Raw genomic sequence first — 24,219 nt, forward strand, 5'->3', positions numbered from 1 at the left:
GAAATGTATTATAACTATTTTTAAAAATATATTATGTTTATTTGATATGAAATTGAAATGATATTATAAGTATAATAAAATATGTAAATATATTATATATAAATAATAAAAAAATTTAAATACATATTAAAACTTTATTATAATTATATAAAAAATAATCAAGTTTTACTATAAAAAATAATTACTTTTATATTATAATACATTTACGTAAGTTTCCATATTAGCAAACTGTAGTACAATTTGTCACATATAAAAATAGCCGCCGTCGACAATTTGAATTATTGTTAAGAATAGTAATATGTATCTGGCAAGACCACCAAACACTCACCCAAAAAGTCAACATTACTATAACGTGAAAGGAAATTGATTTGATGTACACTTTTGTAAATTTTCCTATTTTTATAATAAATGCTTTAGGGTAGTTATTTTAGTCATTAAACTATTAACATAACTACCCTAAAGCATATGAAAAATTATTAAAATTTAATCATTATCTTCTTTTTTAATCGCTACAATTAAAAAGAGGATTTTTTTTTCTCCTTTTCTGGAAAGCAAGTTAAAAATGATCCACATATTTGTTAATTTTATCTTACACAAACTTAAAATAATATTTTTCGTTTGATATTTATAGTTATTTTATTCATTTGTTCATTGATTTAGTATATTTTTTCGTTAAATTGAATTTATATATTAAATACTTTTAACTATCCACAAAGATGGGCAATATTAAAATTACAAAAAGAAAATAAAAAAGCTAGGCATTAATGGATGATTACGAATGATTTCATCAAATTAGAGCATCATAACAAGAACATATCACCAAAAGATAATGGATATACAGCTGCAAACCAAAGAAATAGAAAAACAATACAACAATTGGGAAAAAAAACAAAGAAAGAAATAACAAAAATATTGTTTTTTCTTCCCTCTTTTTTTTTTTTTTTTTTTAAAAAAACGAAATTCAAATGGGCTTTTTTTTAAGACCCGCAAATCAAACTCAAACAAATTCAATTTAGAACTCATTGGATAACGGAGCATGTTCTTGTGTCATGAACACATTGGTGTAAATAAGACCAGCCAAACTACCACCAACTAATGGACCAATCCAGTAGATCCAGAAACCCTCAAAGTTACCACTAACCATTGCTGGTCCAAATGAACGAGCTGGGTTCATTGATCCACCGGAGAATGGTCCGGCAGCCAAAATATTAGCTCCAACAATGAGACCAATTGCAATCGGTGCAATTGTGCCCAATGAACCCTTCTTCGGGTCAGCGGCAGTTGCGAATACAGTATACACTAAACCAAATGTGATTATTATTTCCATCACGAGTCCTTCTAGTATGCTCACACCAGCTCCGACTCCATGAGTTGGAATAGCCTGAGATCGTCGTAAAAAGTGAAATTAGTAATCTAAAAAAAATAAAATCGGTCATATAGGTAAAAATTGAAGGACTTACACATCCACCGGTGACGAATTTGAGGAGGAAGCAAGCTACAGCGGCGCCGGTAAGTTGAGCAAGCATGTAGAAGGAGCCAGTGATAAAGGTAATATGGCCGCCGAAGGTTAATCCGCAGGTGACCGCAGGGTTAACATGACCACCGGAGATGTTAGCGGAAATCGAAACGGCTACAAATAGAGCAAATCCATGGCAAACTGCAATAGCTACAAGCCCAGCCGGATCAAGTGCAGCATTTGTTGTCAACTTGCCTGTATCCAAACAATACCAAATTTAAAATCTCTCTTACATCAATAGTAAAAATACACAAAAATAAAATATACATTACATATAGTTGCTCTTTTGGATACGTGATCAGAAGCGGATCTAGTAAAAGGTTATGAGTTTGGTATAACTTATAAACTTAAAATAGCTGCATCGCGATCTATTTGATATGAATTCAAAATAAGCATTAACCATATCATGTGCGGGCATAATTCGAGTCAGAAGCAATAAATCAAACTTGAAACCGCAGAATTTGTTAACAATTAAAATGAAAAAGAAGGATCGGATCGGAGTTATTAACCGTAAGCAATGGCGGAACCAACTCCGGCGAAGACAAAGATGAGTGTGGAGATGAATTCAGCAAGATAGGACTTAAGAGAGACAACGCTGAATGAATCACTAAAACTTCCAATAGCTACGCCGCCAGCCATTTTTACTATAAAAATAATAATTTAATTCACTACTAATAATAGAACCTTAGAGAGAAAAATTGCTTTTGAATGAAACAAATAGACATTTCTTTGTCACATATATATAGTAAGTAGTATACGTAGTAGGAGTGTACAAATATTTTTTTAATATAAAGTTTAATCAATGAAGTTCATGAGATTTTTCACTGTAGCATAAAACAAGATAAGGGGGAAATGAGAATGTACAAGGGTCAATGCCTATCTATGTTTGTTAGGGTTTTGCCAATTGTATTTTTCTAAAAAAATCAAAATGTTATCGTAAATGTTTTAACTTTTTTTTGAAATGAATATAATTTTTTTCATATTTGATTTATTATATTATTAGAGTAAAAGTTTCGACATCTGTAAATTAAAAATTTTCTATTTTCATAATATAATGCAATATCATTCATAATATAGTCGTTTAGAAATTTTTATTTATGGAATAGTTTTTTTCTATAATTTTAAAATTTTCATTAGTTTTAATATGTTGGTCAATTAGCTAAATTTCACATAATAATATTTAATTTTTAATATAAATTTTTATTATTTAATTTATGATATCATGATTTGCAATTATAACGCTCAAATCACGAACCCAACAATCCATGTTTATTTGTATTGATATTAAAATTGAATATTAAATATCCTAGCTGGCAGTCATATGCTTTTTTGGAAATGTCTCAAAGCTCATAAATAGTCTTTATCCATGTGATACATCAATAATGGGTAAGATTTTTGGATCCAAGGCATATTCGAAAATTTAATTTGAGTGTATTCATCAATTTTACTGTATTTTTAACATGTTGGTGAGTATGGTACCAAGGAGAATGTTCTTTCATGGAGAATGTTATTTTTAAAGAAAGTAAGCGAATTCTTTGAGTGTGTTTTACGTAAATAGAAATTTTTGTATATAATAAACGAATATTATAAGAGGTGAAGGTGGTGTAAAGCATAGGGGTGTGAGATGAAGTCTTGCTACAGCGAGTGAGAGAAGATGAGGTGTGTTGGGATGGATATGACATTCATAATCGAGGTAAAACTTTTTTTTGCAAGCTTCTTTCACTATATAATAAATTAATAATCGTTTTTCTCATTTTAAAAAACTTATTTTTTAAAGAAAATATTAAAAATATTTAGTTAATAGAACATGAAAAATGTAATGACATTCCATTTCCTCCTTACCTAACGCACCTAAGAATTCAAAATCAGCGTAGTATTCTGAAGGTGGTCTTTTTGCATATGCAACTATGGTTCATACCGGAAATATTGAAATTTCATTGACTTCATAGTTAAGGCGGATTTCGAATTTTCATTAAAGGAGCTCGAAAAAAGATAATAATGGTTTAAACCCTTAATCATTACGTCAACCTCTAATTTTATGTTCACGAGGTTAAAAATCAATATATAAACATAAATTCTTTAAAATACCTTAAATATGCAATATAATTTTTTGCCGAGGGGTCATGCTCTAGGTCCGATCCTGTAATCATAGTCAGTTATCACGCATAATTTTTTATTTTTACTAAAGTCTCTTTACTCTTAATTAAAGATCTCGAATTACAAATGTAATAACTAAAAATTCGTTAAGAACACTTTGATTACTTCCAAATTAGATCTACTCCGCGAAAGTTTTAATTAAATGAACTACTATTTTGGAAGTAATATTTTCGTAATTAACTCAACGTAAATTTCACTTGATCCCATAATCATTAATAGAAATTATTTCCCTTAGGTCTTGAATTCCAGCTGTAATGACCATAACTTATAATATGCTCTTTATATTACTCTTTTATTGGATTTATTGATGCAAAATGCAAGCTAATCAAACCAATAAATTGAGAATACAAAATATTAAATAATTAAAAAAAACCATGTGGCCAAATAATGATTATTTTTATTATTATTATTTTTAAAAATAAAGTAGAGATTATGGTGGCATGAGTACCAAGACAAATAGGATTTGGTCCACCAAATACACCGACCAACTATAAACTTGACAATATGTGGGGCCTATTGTTTCTTTGATATTTTTTTTATGAAATGTGTGGATAAAAATTTAAGTGGACTTAATTATATATAGTTTTTAACATTATTATTTCGTTATTAGTACTACTATTATTTTCAAATTATCATCCGCCGACTATTTTGAAATAATTTATTTGAATCAATAATTTATTGATGTAAATCTTTTATCTCTATTCAGTAGAAGTAAAATTTATATGCATATTTTATCTTCTCTGTATCATAAATTCTATGTATAAGAGCGAGCTTTGTGAACTTATGATAATACGAGTCTTATACATAGAATTTAACACCATCAACAACTTCATACAAATGTCATTCTTTTGGTTTCATACTCAGTTTTGTTGCTTTTTTAAAAAGTTTGTGTAACTTTTTTTTGCCCTTTTAACTCCAGACTCGTTATTATCGTTGTTGTTAGCTAATACGATATTGAAAATTAGGGGTTTAATAATGGTAATTAGTCGCTGGCAGGGGATGGATTATGGATAGATTAGTAATCTGATCGAAACTTTTTGTCGTGTTTTGGTAGTTGCCTAAACTTTTGAATTAAAGTATTTTCCATTGTGGAATATTAGCTTTTTGGTGTGTACATTGTTTAATTGTTAATTAATGTCTCTCTCCAACAATTATTGCCTACTTTAATTCATTAATCTTTCCCCTTTTTGTGATTAAAAGATTGGATATATACTATTAAAAGTTGTTTTTTCCTTTTCGATATTTTGGACGTATTCAGATAATAAAATGTCTTATTATATAAACCATCTCCTAATGATCGATAATAATGTGATTCTTAGCTAATCCATTATTGTCTCTTTCCTCCACCAATCTCACCATTTCCCTTACTTTTGTATTTCAAATTGGAAATATTAAATTTTTTAAAACGCTCCATTAACATAACATGTGTATTACATATATGTACATACATATACATGACAATAAATTACTAAAAGATTCAATTGAAGGCACGAGGATGAAATTATAGTGTTCAATAGGAAGCAAACTACATTCCAAAATATAAGTTCCGATCAAAAGCGGATTCAAAATTTTAATTTTATCAAACTGCTACATCCGTCCGTCCCTACTTGTGGACACAAATAGGAATGAATGAAATTTGATACACATTCAAACTTTGAATGGTTAGTTGTGTTGAATGAGAAGATATTGAGCAATAAATGAGAAGGCGTCTTCATCGACAATTTACTATAAGCACAAACGACATTATATGAATTATTGGTTCTTGAAGGTGAAGTCTAATTTTTGAGGCGGCTATTTGACCGCCCATATCCATATTATTAATTCTCTGGTCTGCCAAAATCATTTGAATCCTTATTGGACGACAGTGACTTATAACAAACCTGTAGTAATTGCTAGATCCTCATGAGTTTCTATTGGATCTTCTAATCTTTGACTCCAAAACTTTCTATCGGGATTTATTTATACTTTATGATACTCCCTCCGTTTACTTTTAACCTGTTAAATCATCTAGTATCTATAACTCAAGAGTCCAATTAATCTGAATTCGCTAGGCAAATATATCTACTAAATAAATACAAGGGAAAAGGGTCTAATATACCCCTCAACTTTGTCATTTAGAGCTGATATACCCCTTGTTATGAAAGTGGCTTATATATACCCCTACTTGTAAACAAATGGCTCACATATACCATTTTCCTCTAACGGAAATGGAAAAACAATAATTTTAATCTAAATTTTTATTATTTTTTTCTAAAAAAATATAATCCCATATGAGTAAATTTAATCCTCGTCAAACATATTTTTTTTGACCTTTTTTTTGTTTCAATGACTATTTTATAATTATTATTTTGATAATCAAATTTATTTATGTTTCACTAATATTCTTGTAAAACTTATTGTAGATGACCAAATTTTTTCTTCGAATACGAAATTAAATTACAATACACACAAAAAAAATAGTTTAAATTTTTTTTTCTTTAAACTAAGGAATGAAAGAAAAAACATAAGAATAAGAAACTCAAATAATTATAATAAAAAAAGTCAAAAAATAATTTATATATGAAAAAAATTAAAATATACCTTGAACTTTGATAGAAGAATCATATATACCCCTAAATAATTTTTTTTAAAAAAATTACAAGTAATAAATATAAATTTAAAACTAATTTTTTAACTTTCGTTAAATGAAGGATATATATGAGCCATTTTATAACGGGAGAGGTATATGTGAGCCGTTTGTATAACGGTAAGGGCATATATGAGTCACTTTTATAACGGGGATATATTAGCTCCAAATGACAAAGTTGAGGGGTATATCAGACCCAAATGACAAAGTTGAGGGGTATATCAGACCCTTTTCCCTAAATACAAAAAGGTTGCAACAAACTTCCACCCATATAGTGGGGAAATACAGAACTACTACTGGAGCTTGACAGAGAATAGTGTATATGTAGATCATACCCCTATCTTGAGAATGTAGAGAGATTATCCTTGGCTAAAAGAGATGAAAAAAGGCAGTAGCAGAAGCAAAAATAACAACGAGATAATAAGAGNTATAACGGGAGATGTATATGTGAGCCGTTTGTATAACGGTAAGGGCATATATGAGTCACTTTTATAACGGGGATATATTAGCTCCAAATGACAAAGTTGAGGGGTATATCAGACCATTTTCCCTAAATACAAAAAGGTTGCAACAAACTTCCACCCATATAGTGGGGAAATACAGCTCTACTAGTGGAGCTTGACAGAGAATAGTGTATATGTAGATCATACCCCTATCTTGAGAATGTAGAGAGATTTATCTTGGCTAAAAGAGATGAAAAAAGGCAGTAGCAGAAGCAAAAATAACAACGAGATAATAAGAGTCTTGGCTAAAAGAGATGAAAAAAGGCAGTAGCAGAAGCAAAAATAACAACGAGATAATAAGAGAACCGAGGCTAAAGGAACAAGCAGTTCATCCTAGTAGTTCCTAGTTAAATGAAGACAACCAGCAGTGGCTCAGTGCTAGTCCATGGGAAACCATCTTCGAGCCACAAAATATCATTGTCCAAGCTATCAAAAGAAATCCATCATGTTGCTTAATGCAGGACATGAATTTCTTGAGTTCAAAAAAAAGAGGCTTGTGTGGCTTTCAGGGTACATGGTCACACACAGAATAACAACTCTAAGATCAATCAAACGGCCTAGAGTATAACGGCGATTCAACACAACTAACTACAATAACATACTACCAGTAACAGAAAAAAACAAACTATTGAACCTAGATTCTAGAACTCAATCAAGTTGCATCTCTTCAGGAAATGGGATGGAAGCACAGCAATGGTAATAGCCATCGTCATCAAACACAAACCTTTGTGAAAGATGAGCTTCGCGTACAAGATACTCCCCCCAGTCTTCCGAGCCATATTGACCAAAAATCTTTCGTGCATCAAAGGAATCAACCTTCTTTGATCCTCTTTTGCTATCAATTGGAGAACAGTAAGTCAGTCCTAACCTTAAAAGTAATGGACATTATGCAACTGATAGCATAAATCACGATAGACTTTAAGCCAACAAACAAACAAGATATGCAATAAAAGATTAAAAAATGACACCTTTTTCTGTGCCGCGCATTCATTATGGTGGCATGCAACTGCATAAGGGGCAGAAAAGGCTTATCAGGAACTCATCAAATAAAGAAGATAACAAAAATAAAAACAATACAAGTTTAGCAATTTTCACCACGACAGTCATGGATAAGCTATACAAGCATTCTGGTATTAGCTATGTAAAAGGAAAAAGGCCACTAGAGACAATAGAATACATCTAGAGAAGTAACTGCCACGTAGTGCAAGCCTACAAACAGTTTAAGGGGTCAAGCCTTTCTTGAAAGTAGCTATAAAAGATAAAACGTACTTGAATGAGCTGAAGCATAATCTTCAATTATTTAATACTGGATACCAGAACAAAACAAATGAACACCACAAAAAAGCACCAGCAAGCATAATGCAACATAAAAAACAAGTTCCCAAACATATGAAGTTGGAAAGCAAAGGTGAGAATGAGTTACTATCATATTTACTCTTGGTGGAGAGGGAAACTGTTTCACTTTTCAAAAGAGGTTGCACCATTTCTGAATGTATGATTCTCTACCAGGTGCCTTGTACTTTAGGCCCTCGCTTGCGATAAAATAAATTGCTTTTTATGAGAAAAGAAAGTGGAGGGGTCAGTGGGGGAAGGAAAAGCAAGGAAGCAGCAACACTAGAACAAGTTCCCAAACATATGAAGTTAGAAAGCAAAGGTGAGAATGAGTTACTATCATATTTACTCTTGGTGGAGAGGGAAACTGTTTCACTTTTCAAAAGAGGTTGCACCATTTCTGAATGTATGATTCTCTACCAGGTGCCTTGTACTTTAGGCCCTCGCTTGCGATAAAATAAATTGCTTTTTATGAGAAAAGAAAGTGGAGGGGTCAGTGGGGGAAGGAAAAGCAAGGAAGCAGCAACACTAGATCGAATAGTCAAAGTATTTGAACACAGCATCAATGGAAATAGAGAGACAATCAATAAAGAAATTGCCGACAAATTAACCAGAATAAAGAATTAACACCTTGAAAGATATACCTTTAACTTCTGGTTTAAATCATTTTCAAGAACAAGACCAGCTTCAATGAACGCATTGGTGATCACCTCTAGAAAGGCTAAGGAATAACAAATGCAGGTAAACAATTCCCTTAGAAATAGCAGACAGATTTAAGAAATGGGTAGGGTGAGGGAAGACGACACCAGAAATTATGGATACGACAGGCACGTAAAAGTCTATCTTCACCACCAATTACTTCCACAGGAGCATATACAACACGAGCTTTTGCTGGAGAACCTTTCATGCACTCCTGCAAGATAACAACAATCTGAGTTCCAGCCAGAAAAATGGTGAACTTGTGAACTCTCATTAGAAGCAACAGTCAATAAACATCCAGCATGATATAAAGTTTCTCTCACACACACGTACAGAGACCAACCAATTGAAGAAGCAAAGTGATTGGTATCACGTGAAAAGGAAATCATAAATATAATATACGAGCAAATGCTCTTCTTTTTGCAGTACTTAATCATTTTGTTGACTTGCTTTCACCTAATTCCAAGGTCAACATTGCTACCAGTGGCATATTTGAAGGCTCTAATACACAATTACCCTTTGTTTGTTTCTGAGTTTTTTTTTTTAAAAAAGAAGTCATTTTGCTATTGTACATTTCCACTTTCTCTGACGTGTAGTCATTTTCTGTAATTCCTCCTTTTAAAACGTATAAAGTCAGCAGGCCTGATGTTTCTTCTTCAATTGTGACAGTTTCTATAAAATATATTAACAATAATGGGAAAATCCAACAAAGTTACTGAGAAGTACAACTAAAATCAACTATTGAAATTTTGTGGTGCATGGCAATATAACATAGAGTATCACGTTCAAAACATGTACACTAATAAAAAGAAAAAAAAGAACAAGCATGTTAGATGGAATTTAAGTGTATTTGAACCTTATAGTTGGATATTTCAAATATCTCAAATATGAGATCTATCATTTTACTTTTGAAGTAAAAGATAGAGTGAAAATCAAATTATAAAGAATGTTTAATACTGGGGAAAAAAAGATATAGATGATCTTCATCCATATGAACCTAAATAATAAAAAAACATTAGTTTCTAACACTTCCTATATGAATGTTTCAATAATCTTAGGCTCATAATACTAAAAACTGAGTACTGAAAGGCAATTTGCTCTAAGATGTCTTTCATCAAATGGAGCCCACTGTCTAACCTACAAAGGATCCCAGCAGTTTCCAACCTTGCTCTCTTCATGACTAAAACTAACAATCTTGTGGTAGGTGCCCTTACTGCTAGGGCTATCCTTCCCTTGTTTCCTTTCACTCATCTCTAACTTTTAATCAATGAATCCTAGATTCGACATATGGTTGCTGCATCAAGATTCAAGATAACCATTAATACTTTCACAGTGAAGTATGTCCAGGACAGCAAGAAAACAATTCATCACCTTTTTGCTCAATTTACAGAATCCTTTCATTTTCATGTTTTGGCCCCTACTGACATGAGCTGGGATGAGTAGTGGCAGATGTGTTTTGATCACTTCTCTTAGCATGTCTTTTGAAATTTCAAAGTACATGTTTGAATCTTGTAATAGGGCATACATGAACCTTCAGCAGAAGTTTAAGGGATCATAAAGAGTAAGCGTAATGATTATTCTGCCAAGACTTACCAAACCCTTCAGTCTTATAGACACAGGTCGGCTCTCCAAAGCATCAATTACTTTTGGTGAGACACTCTGGAAAGACGTTGGAAATCAAAAAAAATATTTTGAAAAGTTAGACAGAGAAAATGATATTACAACAAAAGAAAATGACCATGTAACTACAAACATCTACCCGCAAAACTTCAGCAGCAGCTTCAATTCGGTCCTTGTTCCAAAGCTTCAGCATGAGCACAGTCAAGTGGAATGTTTTTGGTTTAATAAAGATGGATTTCTCAATTCCTAAATCTGTTGAGGAGAAAAACATTCGTCAATTTGGTCACAGATTAAGACATAAAGAAGGAAATAATGCTCCCATTCTAGGTGGAAAGATAGGGATAGATATTATAATGAACTTCAGAAGGAAAAGCAGAGATGAATAATTTTCAGTACAGAAGTTTTTACAACAACACAGTGCACGAATCCATTTATATCTTTTGATAAAAGTAGCATAGTACTTAGATTTTATACCTAATAGTTTAGAAGCCTTTGATTCTGAGGTAGAGGATTTAGATACTTTAGCCGAGTAACTCACAAGTGGTATGTTGGTTTTATCCATTTTAACACGATCATTAGAATCTTCAGTTTTGAGTTCCACCGCAATCCGTGGTTCGCTCAAGTTCTGCTGACCTTCCGAATCAGAAGTTTTACCACTCGAATCACATTCCAAATTTTCATCTTCATTAACTACTGTAATTCCAAGAACTGAGTTTTGGAAGTTGATGAGCTTGTTGACCAATTCAGGATGTATGGCCAATGGAAGTGATACAAAGTGAGAGTAGTCAAGATTTCGGCTTTTAACTGCCTACACAAATTACACTTATGAGTGACAATAAATAAAAAAAAGTGAGATGAAGAAAATATTAAGATCCTTCATAACACAAGAAAGAATGCTGAGCCACGGTTGAGAGAGATTCCTCATGACAAAAGCAAGTAGGACGGATCACACTTGAGCATTCTAGATATAAATAATATTAGACAAGCACATTATTTGAAAGTTCTGAATTACTAGTTGCATGTAAGTGCCAGGAAAAGCTAAGAGTTCTAGTAAACACATATATGTTAGTTTAAGTTGAGAGAGAGAGCATTCAAAAGGTAATTGTAAAGCAACTTCAAATGCTCACACTAGGTTCAAGGTCAAAATCAAGTGGTACCAGGACCAAAATTATGACAGGAAAAAGCTCCTAAGGCAAGGCGTGACATACAGTAAGATATACTGTGGGTACTTTGTGTTGGTGCTATAACGCAGCAGCTACATTTCATCAATAATCATTATCATGACCATTTTTAGACGTAAAAAAATTAAAATTAAAAGCTTTTAGCAAAAACAGATACTAACATGCTACCACAGTTTATAGGCTCTAAAAATTTGACAGATAAAAAAGTAATATCCCTTTATGCCTTATTTTTCTACTAGCACGAAAAAAAAAATGTTGGTGCAAACCTCATCAATTACAGCTTGGACTATATCTGATGCTCTTGCCACACTTTCAGCAGAACTGCCTTCTATGACTGCAATATGGGCACTATATTAAAAACGAAAAAAGTTGAACATAGCTGTTTTGGATTTCAAATTAGTATTGACCCATATTCAATATATACCAATACAAAAGGAATATAGCTCCAATCACTCTGCAAGAAACATGTAATAGTGGCTTTCACAAGTAGTAACAACATTAAGAGAAGTGGACGCTAATCCCCCATTTGAAAGACCTACTAATATAAAGAATAAATCACATAGGAGAGACCAAAAGCCAAATATCACAACTAGTGACAAGAATAGATCAAAGCACATTATCAAAGCATACCTCCAAAATTTTGGTCAACAAACGATGGTAGGAGACCTGAATGGAGCTTAAGCTTGGAAATCGGAAAATAAAAAACCGTAATATCACTAAATACTGATAAGATTACAAATAACTACATCAGACAGAGGATACAAGTAGGGACACCTGAAGAATAAATGAGGAAGGGTAACCAAGATGGTTTTGCTCCCCTACATAGACATCCAAATGTACTACTTTGTAGGTGCAACACTATGGCGATTGGAAGTGTTTATAGATCAAAAATCACATGAGGTAATCACAAAAAAAGATCTATGATTCTAAAAATCAATGTAGGATAAAACAAAAGATCTATCCAGTATAGACATCCAAATGCACTACTTTGTCGGTGCAACACTATGGCAATTGAAAGTGTTTATAGATCTAAATATAATTGTAAGAAGGTTATCTCAAAAGATCGATGATCTCTTAAATCAATGCAGAATAAAACAAAGGATCTATCCAGACAATCAACTATGTGATTTAAGAATTAACCGATGTTTCTACACCTAAATTAGATCCACAGGGATAAGCACGAGATTTAGAGAGTTTTCAGCTACAATGAACCTTTAAGGTGTGTTAAAAGACATCCTAATAGAATGAAATTGCCCAAATGGAGCAGAATATATAAATCATCACCAAACCCAACTAATTTGCGATTGTTGAGTCATCGATTGATCAATTGGCTGATCACTTAATATAGCAGGGTCCAGGAACAACATAAGTAGGTCATAGAAATCATACAGTACGTTACCAAAAGCAAAAATCAGGCTACAAATATCATTATGATTGAATAATAACTTAATCAATGCACAAAAGCTGAATCAATCAAAATCACCCATAAATAAAGAAGCAACCCACTGAGGCAATCCTCATTCCGCGAGAATGGAAGTATGATTTTTACTTTCATTTCCTCCTCAATTGTCCTCTGTGTTGCACCTCTATATGCAGAATATCAAAGCAACGTATTAGCCCCTCGTTTTTAGCATAAGCAAGAATCCACACAGAAAGTCATACCCTTTCCCTCTGATAAAACGCATCAAGGAAGCCCCTGCCTGCAGATATGTTTGGAAATGAGATGATAACGGTAGCAGAAAATTGAAAGCCAATTTAGTGGGAGAACTCTGAGTTTATGATAAAAATCACCCATAACAAGTGTCATTAGTGCAAAGTGAAGATCGCGTAAAGAACAACAACCACATAACAGATTAGCACATGCAGCCTGGATATGTCGATATGTTACTCATTAAAATTGGTGAGCAGTATGGCTAAGAACTCAACGGAGCACAATAATGACACAAAACTGATAAAACGAAAGACATACATCAGAAAAATTGAACACTTCTTATGGGTCTCTAACATATCTTCATCTTCCAATTAGCCATGTGACAGGTCTTATTGGGTTGCAAATTCATGTGGATACAAGTGGTTCTTCCATTCAGACACAGATTTAGTGATATAAGAAAAAATAACAAAGATATTTCTATAATCAAGGATAGTGTAGTTTAAAAACTTATGTTATGAGTTTAGTGTCCTCCCAAGGCATGCAAAATAGGCATATGACAGTACCATATCATTCAGGGATAATGGACCTCTTCTGGATTTCCATCTGATGCAACACATGAACTTGTATGCTTACCATCACTTGAAAGCAAAAACTGGAAACTCTTTTGAGGAATGCACTGAAGTTTCAAAGATCCAGATAAAGTTGAAACTTGAAACTGTCAATAATAAGAGTGTGTTCGCATTTAGTTAGGTTCGTCACTTGTTGTATTAGAAGATTCATCACGTGTTGGGCTGTTGGTCAGAAGAATTGATGGAAAGTTGTCCAGCTTGTATATGGTGGACAATTTGGAGGAGAGGACCTATAGAGGTTTTGAAGACAAACACAATTCTGTGCAGAAAATGAAGATGAATTGTCTTCTTTTGTTTAATTTTTGCTGTAAAGAAAGCTATGCCGAGGAGGCTGAACCACTATTTGATTTGATAGAATCCTTGAGAAGCAGTAGCCCAAGCTTGGTTGGTTTTTGTAATGTCTATTTGCATTGTTATGGTGCAACTTTAATATATATATATATACTTGTTACCAGTTTCAAAAAAGAAGGTTCATCACGTGTTTGTATTGTTTTATGGGCCAATGTGTACATAAGAAGTTTAAGACAGATTGTCAAGCAGGTTTGTTATGTGTTTGGAATGTATACAGATTACAGCTCTCCTTCAATTTTTTACAAGTATATTTTCTAATACGTAAAGTAAAGGAAAAGATACACTTAACTGATCTTCCCATGAGGTATGTCGTAACCTCTTCTTGACTAGCACATCAATGTCTATGCTCAGACAAGAGCTGCTCAGAGACATTGCTTTCAAAAAAGTAACCATAATGCTCTAAGTAATCAATATTCCCACTTATTTTGGGAAAATTTTTATATATTTAAAGAGCATATCAATGTTGCATTTAAATAATGCTTGCACCTAAAGTTCTAGACAATGAAATGACTAATTGGACAGGATGAAGAAGATTCGAAAGAAAAAAACAAACAGAAACACATCAAAAGCTAGTCAAGTTGCAAAACCCAACAAGATTACCTTGACTGTAACTGAATGCTTCTGAGCTGCTGAAAGTGATTCATCATCAGCTGAAGGTGTTGCTCGTCCTTCTAGATCAATGCCTTCACTAACCTGCACTGCCTTCTGAACTGTTGACTCATACGAAGAAACGGTGCATTTAATTTCTTGCACTTGACCTCCAAAATCATGCTTCTCATCACCTAAACCACCTGAACTTCCAAAATCCAATATTAATCTTCCACATCTTTAACAGTGTATTCTACATACTACATAAGATCATATTCCTGACATAACAATATACTAATTTTTCAATTATTCGGATACCTAATAACTTCCAATATCAACGTAAAAGTACAGAAAGCTTAACAACCTAGAATTCCAATACAACTCAATCTAATATTAACAAGTGAGGAACACTCACCTTCAGTAGACCTTGATTGAATAGAAATAGGTCTCCATGTTTTAGCAACCATTTTCTGCTTTTTCCGGTCCATATCAACACGTAAACCTCCTTCAATATGCGTCTGCGAGTTATAACTGAAACCGCATGAAGAAAAACACCTCTGCAACAACAAAAATTACCCGATTACATCATTACCTTTTCGTTTCCTTGTTAAATTTAATTTCTATACAGAAATAGCGATTGGTGTACCTGGAAGTGTTGTGTGCGCTTCGGTACTACATGAACCTTTGTGAACTTCCAAGCAAGATCAACGCTGTGGAAGACGATTGGTAAGAGAAAAAAGCTACGTTATAAATCTCTAATTCACTGAGGGAATGAAAAGACTTGCAAATGGTACTGGTAAGTGTGCACCTTAAAAAAGACCGGTAAGCTATCATTCGTTTTATCTCTTCCGACGGCCGGTGGCGCTGAAAATAAATTCACCTGCCGGAAGAATGATATTTTGACCATAATGTGTAGTTTTGGCTTGAAAAGTAAGAAAATGACAAAACGATCCCTTGTGTTTAGGAGTAGGTTCAAAATAATTTTTGAAGTATGTTTTGAACAATTTTGGTCCTTTTAAGTTTGTTAAAAATTACTTTTAATTTTCATCAAATACTTTGGCAAATTATATCTGTTACATTTGATACACATTGTTTTGAGTAAAGAATCGTATGGAAACGGTCTATTTTTTATAAACTTTTAGAAAGTTACGATAAAATTTGCACGTGCTCAATGAAAATTCTATTTAATATATTCACTTATGAAATTATTTTGAATATTTTTTTTGTTGTTGTTAAATTTGATAAAGATGGTTAAGAAAAATAAATCAACATAAACATTAAAAAAAGCCCAATCAAATCCTAGAAACTATAATAAATACTTCATCCGTTTTCAAATTGTTTGTCCACCTTTCCTTTTAAATACATTTTAAAAAGAATTATCTTTTAAGTTATCTTTAAATTTTAATGTTATATTTGACATATGTTTAATTTAATATCATAAGATTCAAAATTTTCATTTAATTTATTAAATTTTGTATCGAGTCAAAATAAGATAGACAAATTGAAACAAAAAAAAAACTAAAATATAGACTAAATAAAATTATTGAAGGTATTTTCAAAATTATTATAAATTTATTCCAGAATAAAATTAAAAAATCTATTTTTGTTATCTTCACCTTGAAAATTTAGGGGAACAAAAAATAAACAAAATAATCTGTATACTCTGTTTAAAGCATCGTTTCATAAGGTACTGTATTGTAGTGTACAGTAGATACAATTTTTGATTATACTATATTATTGTTGTTTAATAACATTTTTCTTGTTTGGCTTGACTATATATTGTATTGTAATTTATAAATCTACTAAAATATACTTAATTATTTTAGGGTAAAAAATTTAACTAGATTTAAATAATATATGATAAAAAAAATGAAATAATACCATTATAAAATATTATGTCATAATATAATTTTTTTTAAAAATTAAGTAACAATGAGTAATGTAACAAATAAAATTTAACAATAATCCAAACAGAATTGTTAGTATATGAGCTTAGATTTGATTTGGTCCACGAGGGATAAATACGCTGAAAATATTTTTTGATATTATTTTAAAACGTTAGCGTATTGGTCTTAAGTTCTATATTGAAGGAACAAATAACCGTATTGTGTGCTATTAAATTATAAAAGGACTTTAGAAGTGAAAATACTTATATAAATCATTGGGCATTCTGAAAAGTTGAGGGGGTCAAAGTGTATTTTTAAAACTTAAGCATTTCAGTGCGTTGGAGTATAGTAATCCCAAGTTCCGTGTCGAGCAAATAAAGAAGGATTCTTCACAGAGCAGGGAAGTGAGAGTGAGTAGAGCACAACGAGGACGATGCTGGAAAGAGTGCTCTCTTCTCGCAGGGCGACGCCGGTCAGTGACGACGGCGATGAGACTGGCGACGAATCCAAAACTCGGAAGCACATATCTGTGGCGACGAGGGTTACGAATTACGTGATTCGAACTGGTCATCTCTGGCCATGCCTTCTCATAGGGCTTGTGATTGTGTTGGTAACTTCCTTCGTTTATCACACTCGCGACTTAGTATGTATCTCCGCTTCCTCTTCCGATCACCTTTCTCGTTTGCGATTCTTTGGCTTCGAAGGCCTGGAAACGGACTTCGGATCTCTCGGCGTTCCTTGGTGTAAGTTCATTGCGTTTCAATTTTAGTGTATATTCAGATCTGGTTTTATTTTTCCTTGTTGAGCATTGCGTGCTAGTGTATTTTCTGTAAATGGATTCAATTGAACACATCTCGATTTCCTTCGGAGGAACTGTGGTACATTTATTTTCTATTAGATTTTATTGATTTGTGAAATCTAAACCTACGGTTTTCCAGCTGTACATGAATCATCTGTAGGATGTGTCATGGTGCAATTAACTGGATTAATGTTTTGTATTATTTTGGTGTCTCTTTCGTTGTAGGATCCAATGGCTTGATTCAAACAGAACAAGATTGATATTACATGTGATGTTAAAGAAGGAATTTGGTGTGTTAGAGTAATTTACAAGTGGCATAGATTGTTGCTTCATATAGTTAATGGAGGAACTAGGTGTATATAATAATTCTAGTGGTACAGATTATCGTTTTTTATCTAACTGATAGTTTCCTATTTGATTGCTAAGTTCATTGTTATAATGGGAAATCACACATACATGTCCACAATCTGCACATTTAGTTTCAAGGCATTACTATAGTGGAAAATCCTATTCCGATGTCCAGAAATTACATCTAGTCTCAAGACCAAGACCAAGATTGTTTTCCTTCTATCATTTGTAGATGATGAGTGTCGCATAATCAGGAGCAATTATAGCCAGCTCTACTTCGTAGTTTTTTAAATTCTTTCATAATATGATGATTATAATCTCCAGAGTGTGGCATAAATTGGAATAATTGGCTTTCTAGTGGCTTCATTCTGTTATGTAGTGATATCAGAAGTAAAATGGTTTATCATCTTTACAGTCTTAAGCGGCACTTTTGATCTATGGTCAACAAATGAAGCAACTTTTTAGACATGTGTGTATGCATGTCATTCACCTTTTCTGGAATGTCAAAGATTCTTCCTGTTATTTATCTGTGAAACTCAACTGTTGAGCAGTGAAATTCACATGGTCCAATGCACCTTTAATTAATTTTTACTCTTGTCAAAAGGCAGAACGAAACATGACAGAACTGTTGAATGGACCACAAAGGATTTAATCAAAGGTCTGGAGGAGTTTGTGCCCATATATGACACACGGCCTATCAAGAATAACATGTATGGTATGGGTTTTGATCACAGCTTCGGGCTCTGGTTTATCACTCGGTGGTTAAAACCAGAGTTGATGATTGAGAGTGGTGCATTCAAGGGACACTCAACTTGGGTCTTGAGACAAGCAATGCCAGATACACGAATCATCTCACTTACACCCCGTCATCCTGAGAAGTATCTAAAGAAAGGGCCTGCCTACGTTGATGAGAATTGCACATACTTTGCTGGTAAAGACTTTGTTGATTTTGGAAATGTTGATTGGGGGAAAGTTATGAAGAAGCATGGGATCAAGGATCGTAGCCAGGTTCTTGTCTTTTTTGATGATCATCAAAATGAATTGAAAAGGTATAACTTCTATAGCTTTACTTTGAGTTTTGTTAAAGAAGTGATTCCTCCAGTGTTCTGTCTAATGTCATCATATCCATAGCAATATTCAATGATGCTATGGCTTTGCCGGTTCCCACTTGTTTTGCAAATATGTCTCATTGTTCTCTGTTTTGAACTTTGATTGACAGACTGAAGCAAGCACTAAAAGCTGGGTTTAGGCATCTTGTGTTTGAGGACAATTATGATACTGGTACAGGAGACCACTACTCTTTCAGGCAAATGTGCGATCAATTTTATATTAGAGGTATATTTTCACCTCGACTTTAAACAATTGTTTTTCCTCTGTCAAGCCAAAGAAAGCATTATCCAGTCATTATCGTATCTATCTGGTTTTTCCCTTTTCTAAGTTGATTCAGTTTTTATTTAGAAAGTCGTGGTGAGATTTTGTTGACTGTATGTGGAATAACAAATAAATAGAGATCATGTGCTATTGTAATAGCCTTATTCATATAGTTTCTTGCTTTTGTTATATGTTACCATCTGTTGTTTATGTTAGATTGCACTATTTTGTTGATGTTGTTGTTCCTTGCATGCATGCTCTGCAATGCTTTTTTGTTAATTTCCATGTTATTTCCTCTGCCATTTTTCTTTTTCATTACTCATTTGTTTTGCTTCACTTGAGCCAAGGGTCTTTAGGAAAAAGCATCTCTACCTCCATGTGGTAGGGGTAAGGTTTGCGTATACTCTATCCTCCCAAGACCCCTCTTTGTGGAATTTCATTGTGTATGTTGTTGTTGTGCTGAAGTATTTTTCTCCCATGAAACTCCTAATGGAGCAGTAAAACTGTTTATTCTCTCATGAGAAATTTGTTTGCAATGCAAAGCTTAAGGATGTTGATATTTTTAAAGGACAAGAAGTCAGTGGCATGATGTTTGATTAGAATATACAGTTGTGTTTTTTTAAACATACAGTGTGCTGGAAGAACAATACACTGCAGAATATGTTGCTAACGGCTATCTAACCAAATCTAAACCCTGCAAGTTGGGAGTTTTTTGGGCAAGTTCCATCTGATATTTGACATTAATCTGTCAATTAACTCAGTGACCCAAAATCCTAATTTTAGGAGATCAATTGTCCTAGTGGTACCAACTAGAGAATTCAAAATTTAGATCAAATCATGATCTTATAGAATATAGAGATCACTTCCGAAATGTGTATTACTCCATACATTATCGTGGAATCTTTTGTTGGTTTTGCTTGTCTAACCAAGTGAACACATTGTTCTCTGTTTAGGCCACCTTTATCTAGTGCATTTGTAAAGAATCAGTTAATTCATTCTGAGATTGGAAAACCAAGGTAAACAGATGAGAAATATGTAGAGAATAATAGGAAGAGATCTTGATATGAAGAAACCGAATACAAATACACTCTAGTATAGAGTGTTGATAGATCAAATAGCAGTTATGCTATGCTTAGACCATGCCAGTTCACTATATGAATGTCTTCTTTGTGAAATTATTTGTCGGCTTTTATGGTCAGTGCATACTTAATTCTTACTACATGACATGTTTTCAAATTTCATTCCAGGTGGAGGCCATAGCTGCTTTAAGGACAGTGATGAAGGAAGGATCAGAGCAAGAAGGAAGAAATTCTGGGAGAAGGCTGTTGACATTGATGAACTTTGCGGTCCTGGTGAAGCTTGGTGGGGTGTGAGAGGGCAGATGCGGGATGACTTTAACCACAGTAATAAGGCCATTTCTTATGCAGAACATTTTAAAAATAGCAGGTTTGTAGAGTCAGTGTTAGATGTTTACTGGGAGCTTCCACCCGTGGCTGGTCCTTCATTAACTCATCAGACGAGATACGATCCGGCTCGGGCATCAAGTCCTATTGTTGAAGATGGCAGGTATGGCTTGTTTCGGAGGCTTGGGTTATCTGGACTGGAGGCATCTGTATTCAATGGTTACACTCAAATGGTCTATCTTCAGGTGTCTCAAGAATGAGATTTTGGTTGCCACTGCATATAAGTTGTAGTTTTGTATTAGCGATCTCTGTGTTAACTGTTCTTTTAGTTGTTTCTGGTGCAACTCTTGAGAGGCTGTCTCTGTGCTGCCTATAGATTTTACTCCTACGATCTTCCAGATGTCCATTTATCCCCTGGTCACTCTGATGTTTGTGCAGAGTAACGGATGTCTGATGAGTTAAATTTATCCCATCTGTATAATGTGCTCGTAAATTATATTCTAGAAAATAGCCTATGTTGAAACAACTCTCCTTGTGCTTGCTAATATCTTAGTCTTTTTCACTGGTATGTTAGAATGATTGAGACCCATTTCTGATGTTTTACTAGCCTATGTTGAAACAAATGGTTCCGTTTGATTGTTCAGTATTCATCGATAAATGAGCAATGAGTGCAGATTGAGCTTTTCTGCTCGAGTCCACAAAAGGGGAACTCCTGCTACGATAACCTTCTTGCTAATGTAGGTCAACTAACTGAGCACACAGTAATGAGCTTCTCTTGGGGATTGAACTGGCAATGGCGGATCAAAGGCAAGCGATCCCGAGTAGTAACGTTGACAGCCCTTGAACGAACTAATCCAAGGTTCAAGCTATAGTCAATTTATTTCAATCCTAAGCCCCGTCCTCATTCTCTTTGACAGGGCACTCCAAAAACGCGAGCATGGAAAAATTGGGGTTTGGAGTGACATTCCATTACACCCTGCTTGTTTTGAATTCTTGAATATTACTTTGATCAATTACTAGTAATTAGTAGGTTAGAACTTGGAAGTTATTATGTTTCATCAGAATAATAGTTGGTTGGTTATATGCTTATAAATTAATGTATGTTTGCAAATAAACTTGCAGGTTGCATGTGCAAGCAAAAATTGCCACTCAAAAGACACTAGCCACAGTACAATTTGTCACCGGTTATATTTCCTTAAACCAGCTCTCTCCCTTTCAGGGGATGCTACACATCTAGTCTAATTCCAGATACAAATAGGGCAGAAAAAGGATGCTTGACGTTGTAGAAACCCTTGGACGGTTAGTCTTTCAGTCACTAATTTTGGTTCTTGCACTTGTTTATGGCCCTTGGAGCTGCAAAGCAGGGAGAAACAATGTCATTCTAAACCCACTTTAAAGCATATATAGAGTAATACTTTATGAACTAGACACTAGAGAAAAATAAGTGCTACATAGCATAAACATGATCACAGGACATACCTAGCCCAATTGCCTCAGAGCTCTTCATGATCCGCAATCTCTTGCATGAGTCTATGAACATCCTATTGTAGAATCCGACCAGAACGATGAGTAAATGCAACTAAATATAATGTTGTCTTCAAACTTAAACGTTTGACATAAAATGTTGGAGCATAGGAACTTACTCCCAAGGAACATCGCCAACTAGCATCCAGTCACCATCCTTGTCCTCATAAGTCAGCACATACTCAGAACCATTGAGAAGATCCATCAAGTGACTTTCACTGAGCTTCTCTTGCCCTGGAATCCTATCACTGGCACACTGACCTGAATAATAGTCACAAAATTATAATTTCACTTAGACATCATACACACAATCTCAAGACTCAAACCAACATAACAGCAATACAAACAATAACAATTCTCAAAGTGGCTATCAGAAAAATGAGAAAGAATGTTCGCTAGGTGCGTGATAAAAAATTTCTACGGATGAAAAAGGTACAAGAGGAAACTACGGTTCAAACATAGGGTTCTATCCTTTTTCTCAATATACTCCTATCAATTATTCTTGTTTTTTCCTTCTATAACTGTGGGGTATCCAAGCCAACTTGAATGCATTATTCTTAGTTTTTTTCAAAAACACATCAAATAACAACATATCCTATGTAATCCTACAGCTAGAGTCCAAGGACAGGATGCACGCAAACCTTACCCCTACCTTTGTACGGGTAAATTCTATTTATTTAGAGATTGAACTGTCCTCCTAGAAGCTTCCGGGACGAAGTTACAATTATGCTTAAGAGTTTCAGGANAATTATTCTTGTTTTTTCCTTCTATAACTGTGGGGTATCCAAGCCAACTTGAATGCATTATTCTCTGTTTTTTTCAAAAACACATCAAATAACAACATATCCTATGTAATCCTACAGCTAGAGTCCAAGGACAGGATGCACGCAAACCTTACCCCTACCTTTGTACGGGTAAATTCTCTTTATTTAGAGATTGAACTGTCCTCCTAGAAGCTTCCGTGACGAAGTTACAATTATGCTTAAGAGTTTCAGGTTGACTCAGACCCCCTATATTTGTGTTAAATAATGTATTTGAAACTCAGTAAGCTGATGGCTTTTCTAAAAATACACAACCTTGTTTCTGAAAAGCTTAAACAAATACTACATTGTCTGCATGTAAAGGGAGAAATTATACCAATACTAAAGCAGCTGAACATCTTTTCAAGTGCTGATGAGAGCTCTGCATAGTTACTGTAAGTTTTGATATCAACTTTCCTCAGATATGGAGCACCATCCATGCTAACCTTAACATAAAGGCAACTTGAACCTGTTCTCCCTTCACCATCATTTTTCTTAGTAGCCAGTGTATTTTTCCTGAATGATCTAATTGGTGGCCATCCTACCACTTGTGCCCTAATTCCATAACACAAAACATAGCCAAACTTTAACCATAATTGCAGGCAAAAATTTGTTACCCAAACTAACAAAAATTCAAGAATTTAAGAAAAAAGAGAAAAGTTACTAACTTTGAAGTATGAGGGATAGGCTTTTTTTCTTCAACAGGGTTTGAACCTCCATTCCCTCTTTTTGGGGAAAACAACAACTTCCCGTTTTCCCTATCCGCTTCAGATCTGCAATTAATAGACAAATCCCATTTTCCAGATGCATCAATTGCATCAGAAAAACCCCTTTTTGTTCTTGATGTAAAATTGCTTAAAGGGTCCAAATCTTTGCCAAAAAGAGAAACCCCATGAGACTCAGAACCAGGCAACCCAAGTCTCAGCTCAGTCTCCTTAAGGTTGAGAACAGAGGAAGAAGAAGAAGAAATCTTATCAGAACTTCTTTCCATTAAAGAAGGTTCTGATAAACCTATATAATCATGTTCTAATGGTACAGACATGGAAAGTTGAGCACAAATTAGTAAACAGACAAGATGAATTTCTCTACAAGAATTCAAGAAACTATGGAAGAGATGAAAAAGAAAGGAACTTTTTTTAAAGAATAAGTTGCAAGAGAAAGGAAGGTTGTTTAATTTTGTTGATGCAGAAAAGAGACTTCTTTTGGTGCTTTTGTAGACTTCTTTTTGGAATAAA

At 33.8% G+C, this 24,219-nt stretch overlaps 4 protein-coding genes across 6 annotated transcripts; 1 reads left to right on the top strand and 3 right to left on the bottom strand.

The window, feature by feature from the left end:
• Positions 1 to 761: 761 nt before the first annotated feature.
• LOC107014933 (aquaporin TIP2-1) lies at positions 762 to 2,304 on the bottom strand. The gene is made up of 3 exons (XM_015215058.1): positions 2,026 to 2,304; positions 1,461 to 1,711; positions 762 to 1,381 (listed from the first exon to the last, which is right to left on the bottom strand). The coding sequence occupies exons 1-3, from the start codon at positions 2,153 to 2,155 to the stop codon at positions 1,013 to 1,015; spliced, it is 750 nt and encodes a 249-aa protein (XP_015070544.1). The 5' UTR covers positions 2,156 to 2,304; the 3' UTR covers positions 762 to 1,012.
• Positions 2,305 to 7,096: 4,792 nt separating this feature from the next.
• Positions 7,097 to 15,820, bottom strand: LOC107012112. Of its 2 annotated transcripts, none has more exons than XM_015211849.2 (14): positions 15,662 to 15,820; positions 15,500 to 15,563; positions 15,269 to 15,410; positions 14,866 to 15,056; positions 13,297 to 13,334; positions 13,141 to 13,220; positions 11,901 to 11,968; positions 10,928 to 11,261; positions 10,593 to 10,705; positions 10,427 to 10,492; positions 8,957 to 9,047; positions 8,779 to 8,846; positions 7,771 to 7,808; positions 7,097 to 7,637 (listed from the first exon to the last, which is right to left on the bottom strand). In XM_015211849.2, the coding sequence occupies exons 1-14, from the start codon at positions 15,685 to 15,687 to the stop codon at positions 7,451 to 7,453; spliced, it is 1,506 nt and encodes a 501-aa protein (XP_015067335.1). In that variant the 5' UTR covers positions 15,688 to 15,820; the 3' UTR covers positions 7,097 to 7,450. The 2 variants fall into 2 exon arrangements, with proteins under 2 accessions (XP_015067335.1, XP_027771626.1); XM_027915825.1 differs by having other exon boundaries at positions 15,269 to 15,419.
• A 1,276-nt stretch (positions 15,821 to 17,096) lies between these two features.
• Positions 17,097 to 21,228, top strand: LOC107012110. 2 transcript variants are annotated; one of them, XM_015211847.2, is made up of 4 exons: positions 17,097 to 17,482; positions 18,491 to 18,935; positions 19,106 to 19,221; positions 20,505 to 21,228. In XM_015211847.2, the coding sequence occupies exons 1-4, from the start codon at positions 17,173 to 17,175 to the stop codon at positions 20,918 to 20,920; spliced, it is 1,287 nt and encodes a 428-aa protein (XP_015067333.1). In that variant the 5' UTR covers positions 17,097 to 17,172; the 3' UTR covers positions 20,921 to 21,228. The 2 variants fall into 2 exon arrangements, with proteins under 2 accessions (XP_015067333.1, XP_015067334.1); XM_015211848.2 differs by having other exon boundaries at positions 17,126 to 17,482; positions 18,495 to 18,935.
• A 485-nt stretch (positions 21,229 to 21,713) lies between these two features.
• LOC107012302 (auxin-responsive protein IAA27-like) lies at positions 21,714 to 24,219 on the bottom strand. The gene is made up of 5 exons (XM_015212103.2): positions 23,653 to 24,219; positions 23,322 to 23,539; positions 22,304 to 22,445; positions 22,140 to 22,201; positions 21,714 to 22,013 (listed from the first exon to the last, which is right to left on the bottom strand). The coding sequence occupies exons 1-5, from the start codon at positions 24,024 to 24,026 to the stop codon at positions 21,976 to 21,978; spliced, it is 834 nt and encodes a 277-aa protein (XP_015067589.1). The 5' UTR covers positions 24,027 to 24,219; the 3' UTR covers positions 21,714 to 21,975.

This window comes from Solanum pennellii, chromosome 3, assembly GCF_001406875.1.
Source record: "Solanum pennellii chromosome 3, SPENNV200".
Lineage (NCBI taxonomy): Eukaryota > Viridiplantae > Streptophyta > Magnoliopsida > Solanales > Solanaceae > Solanum > Solanum pennellii.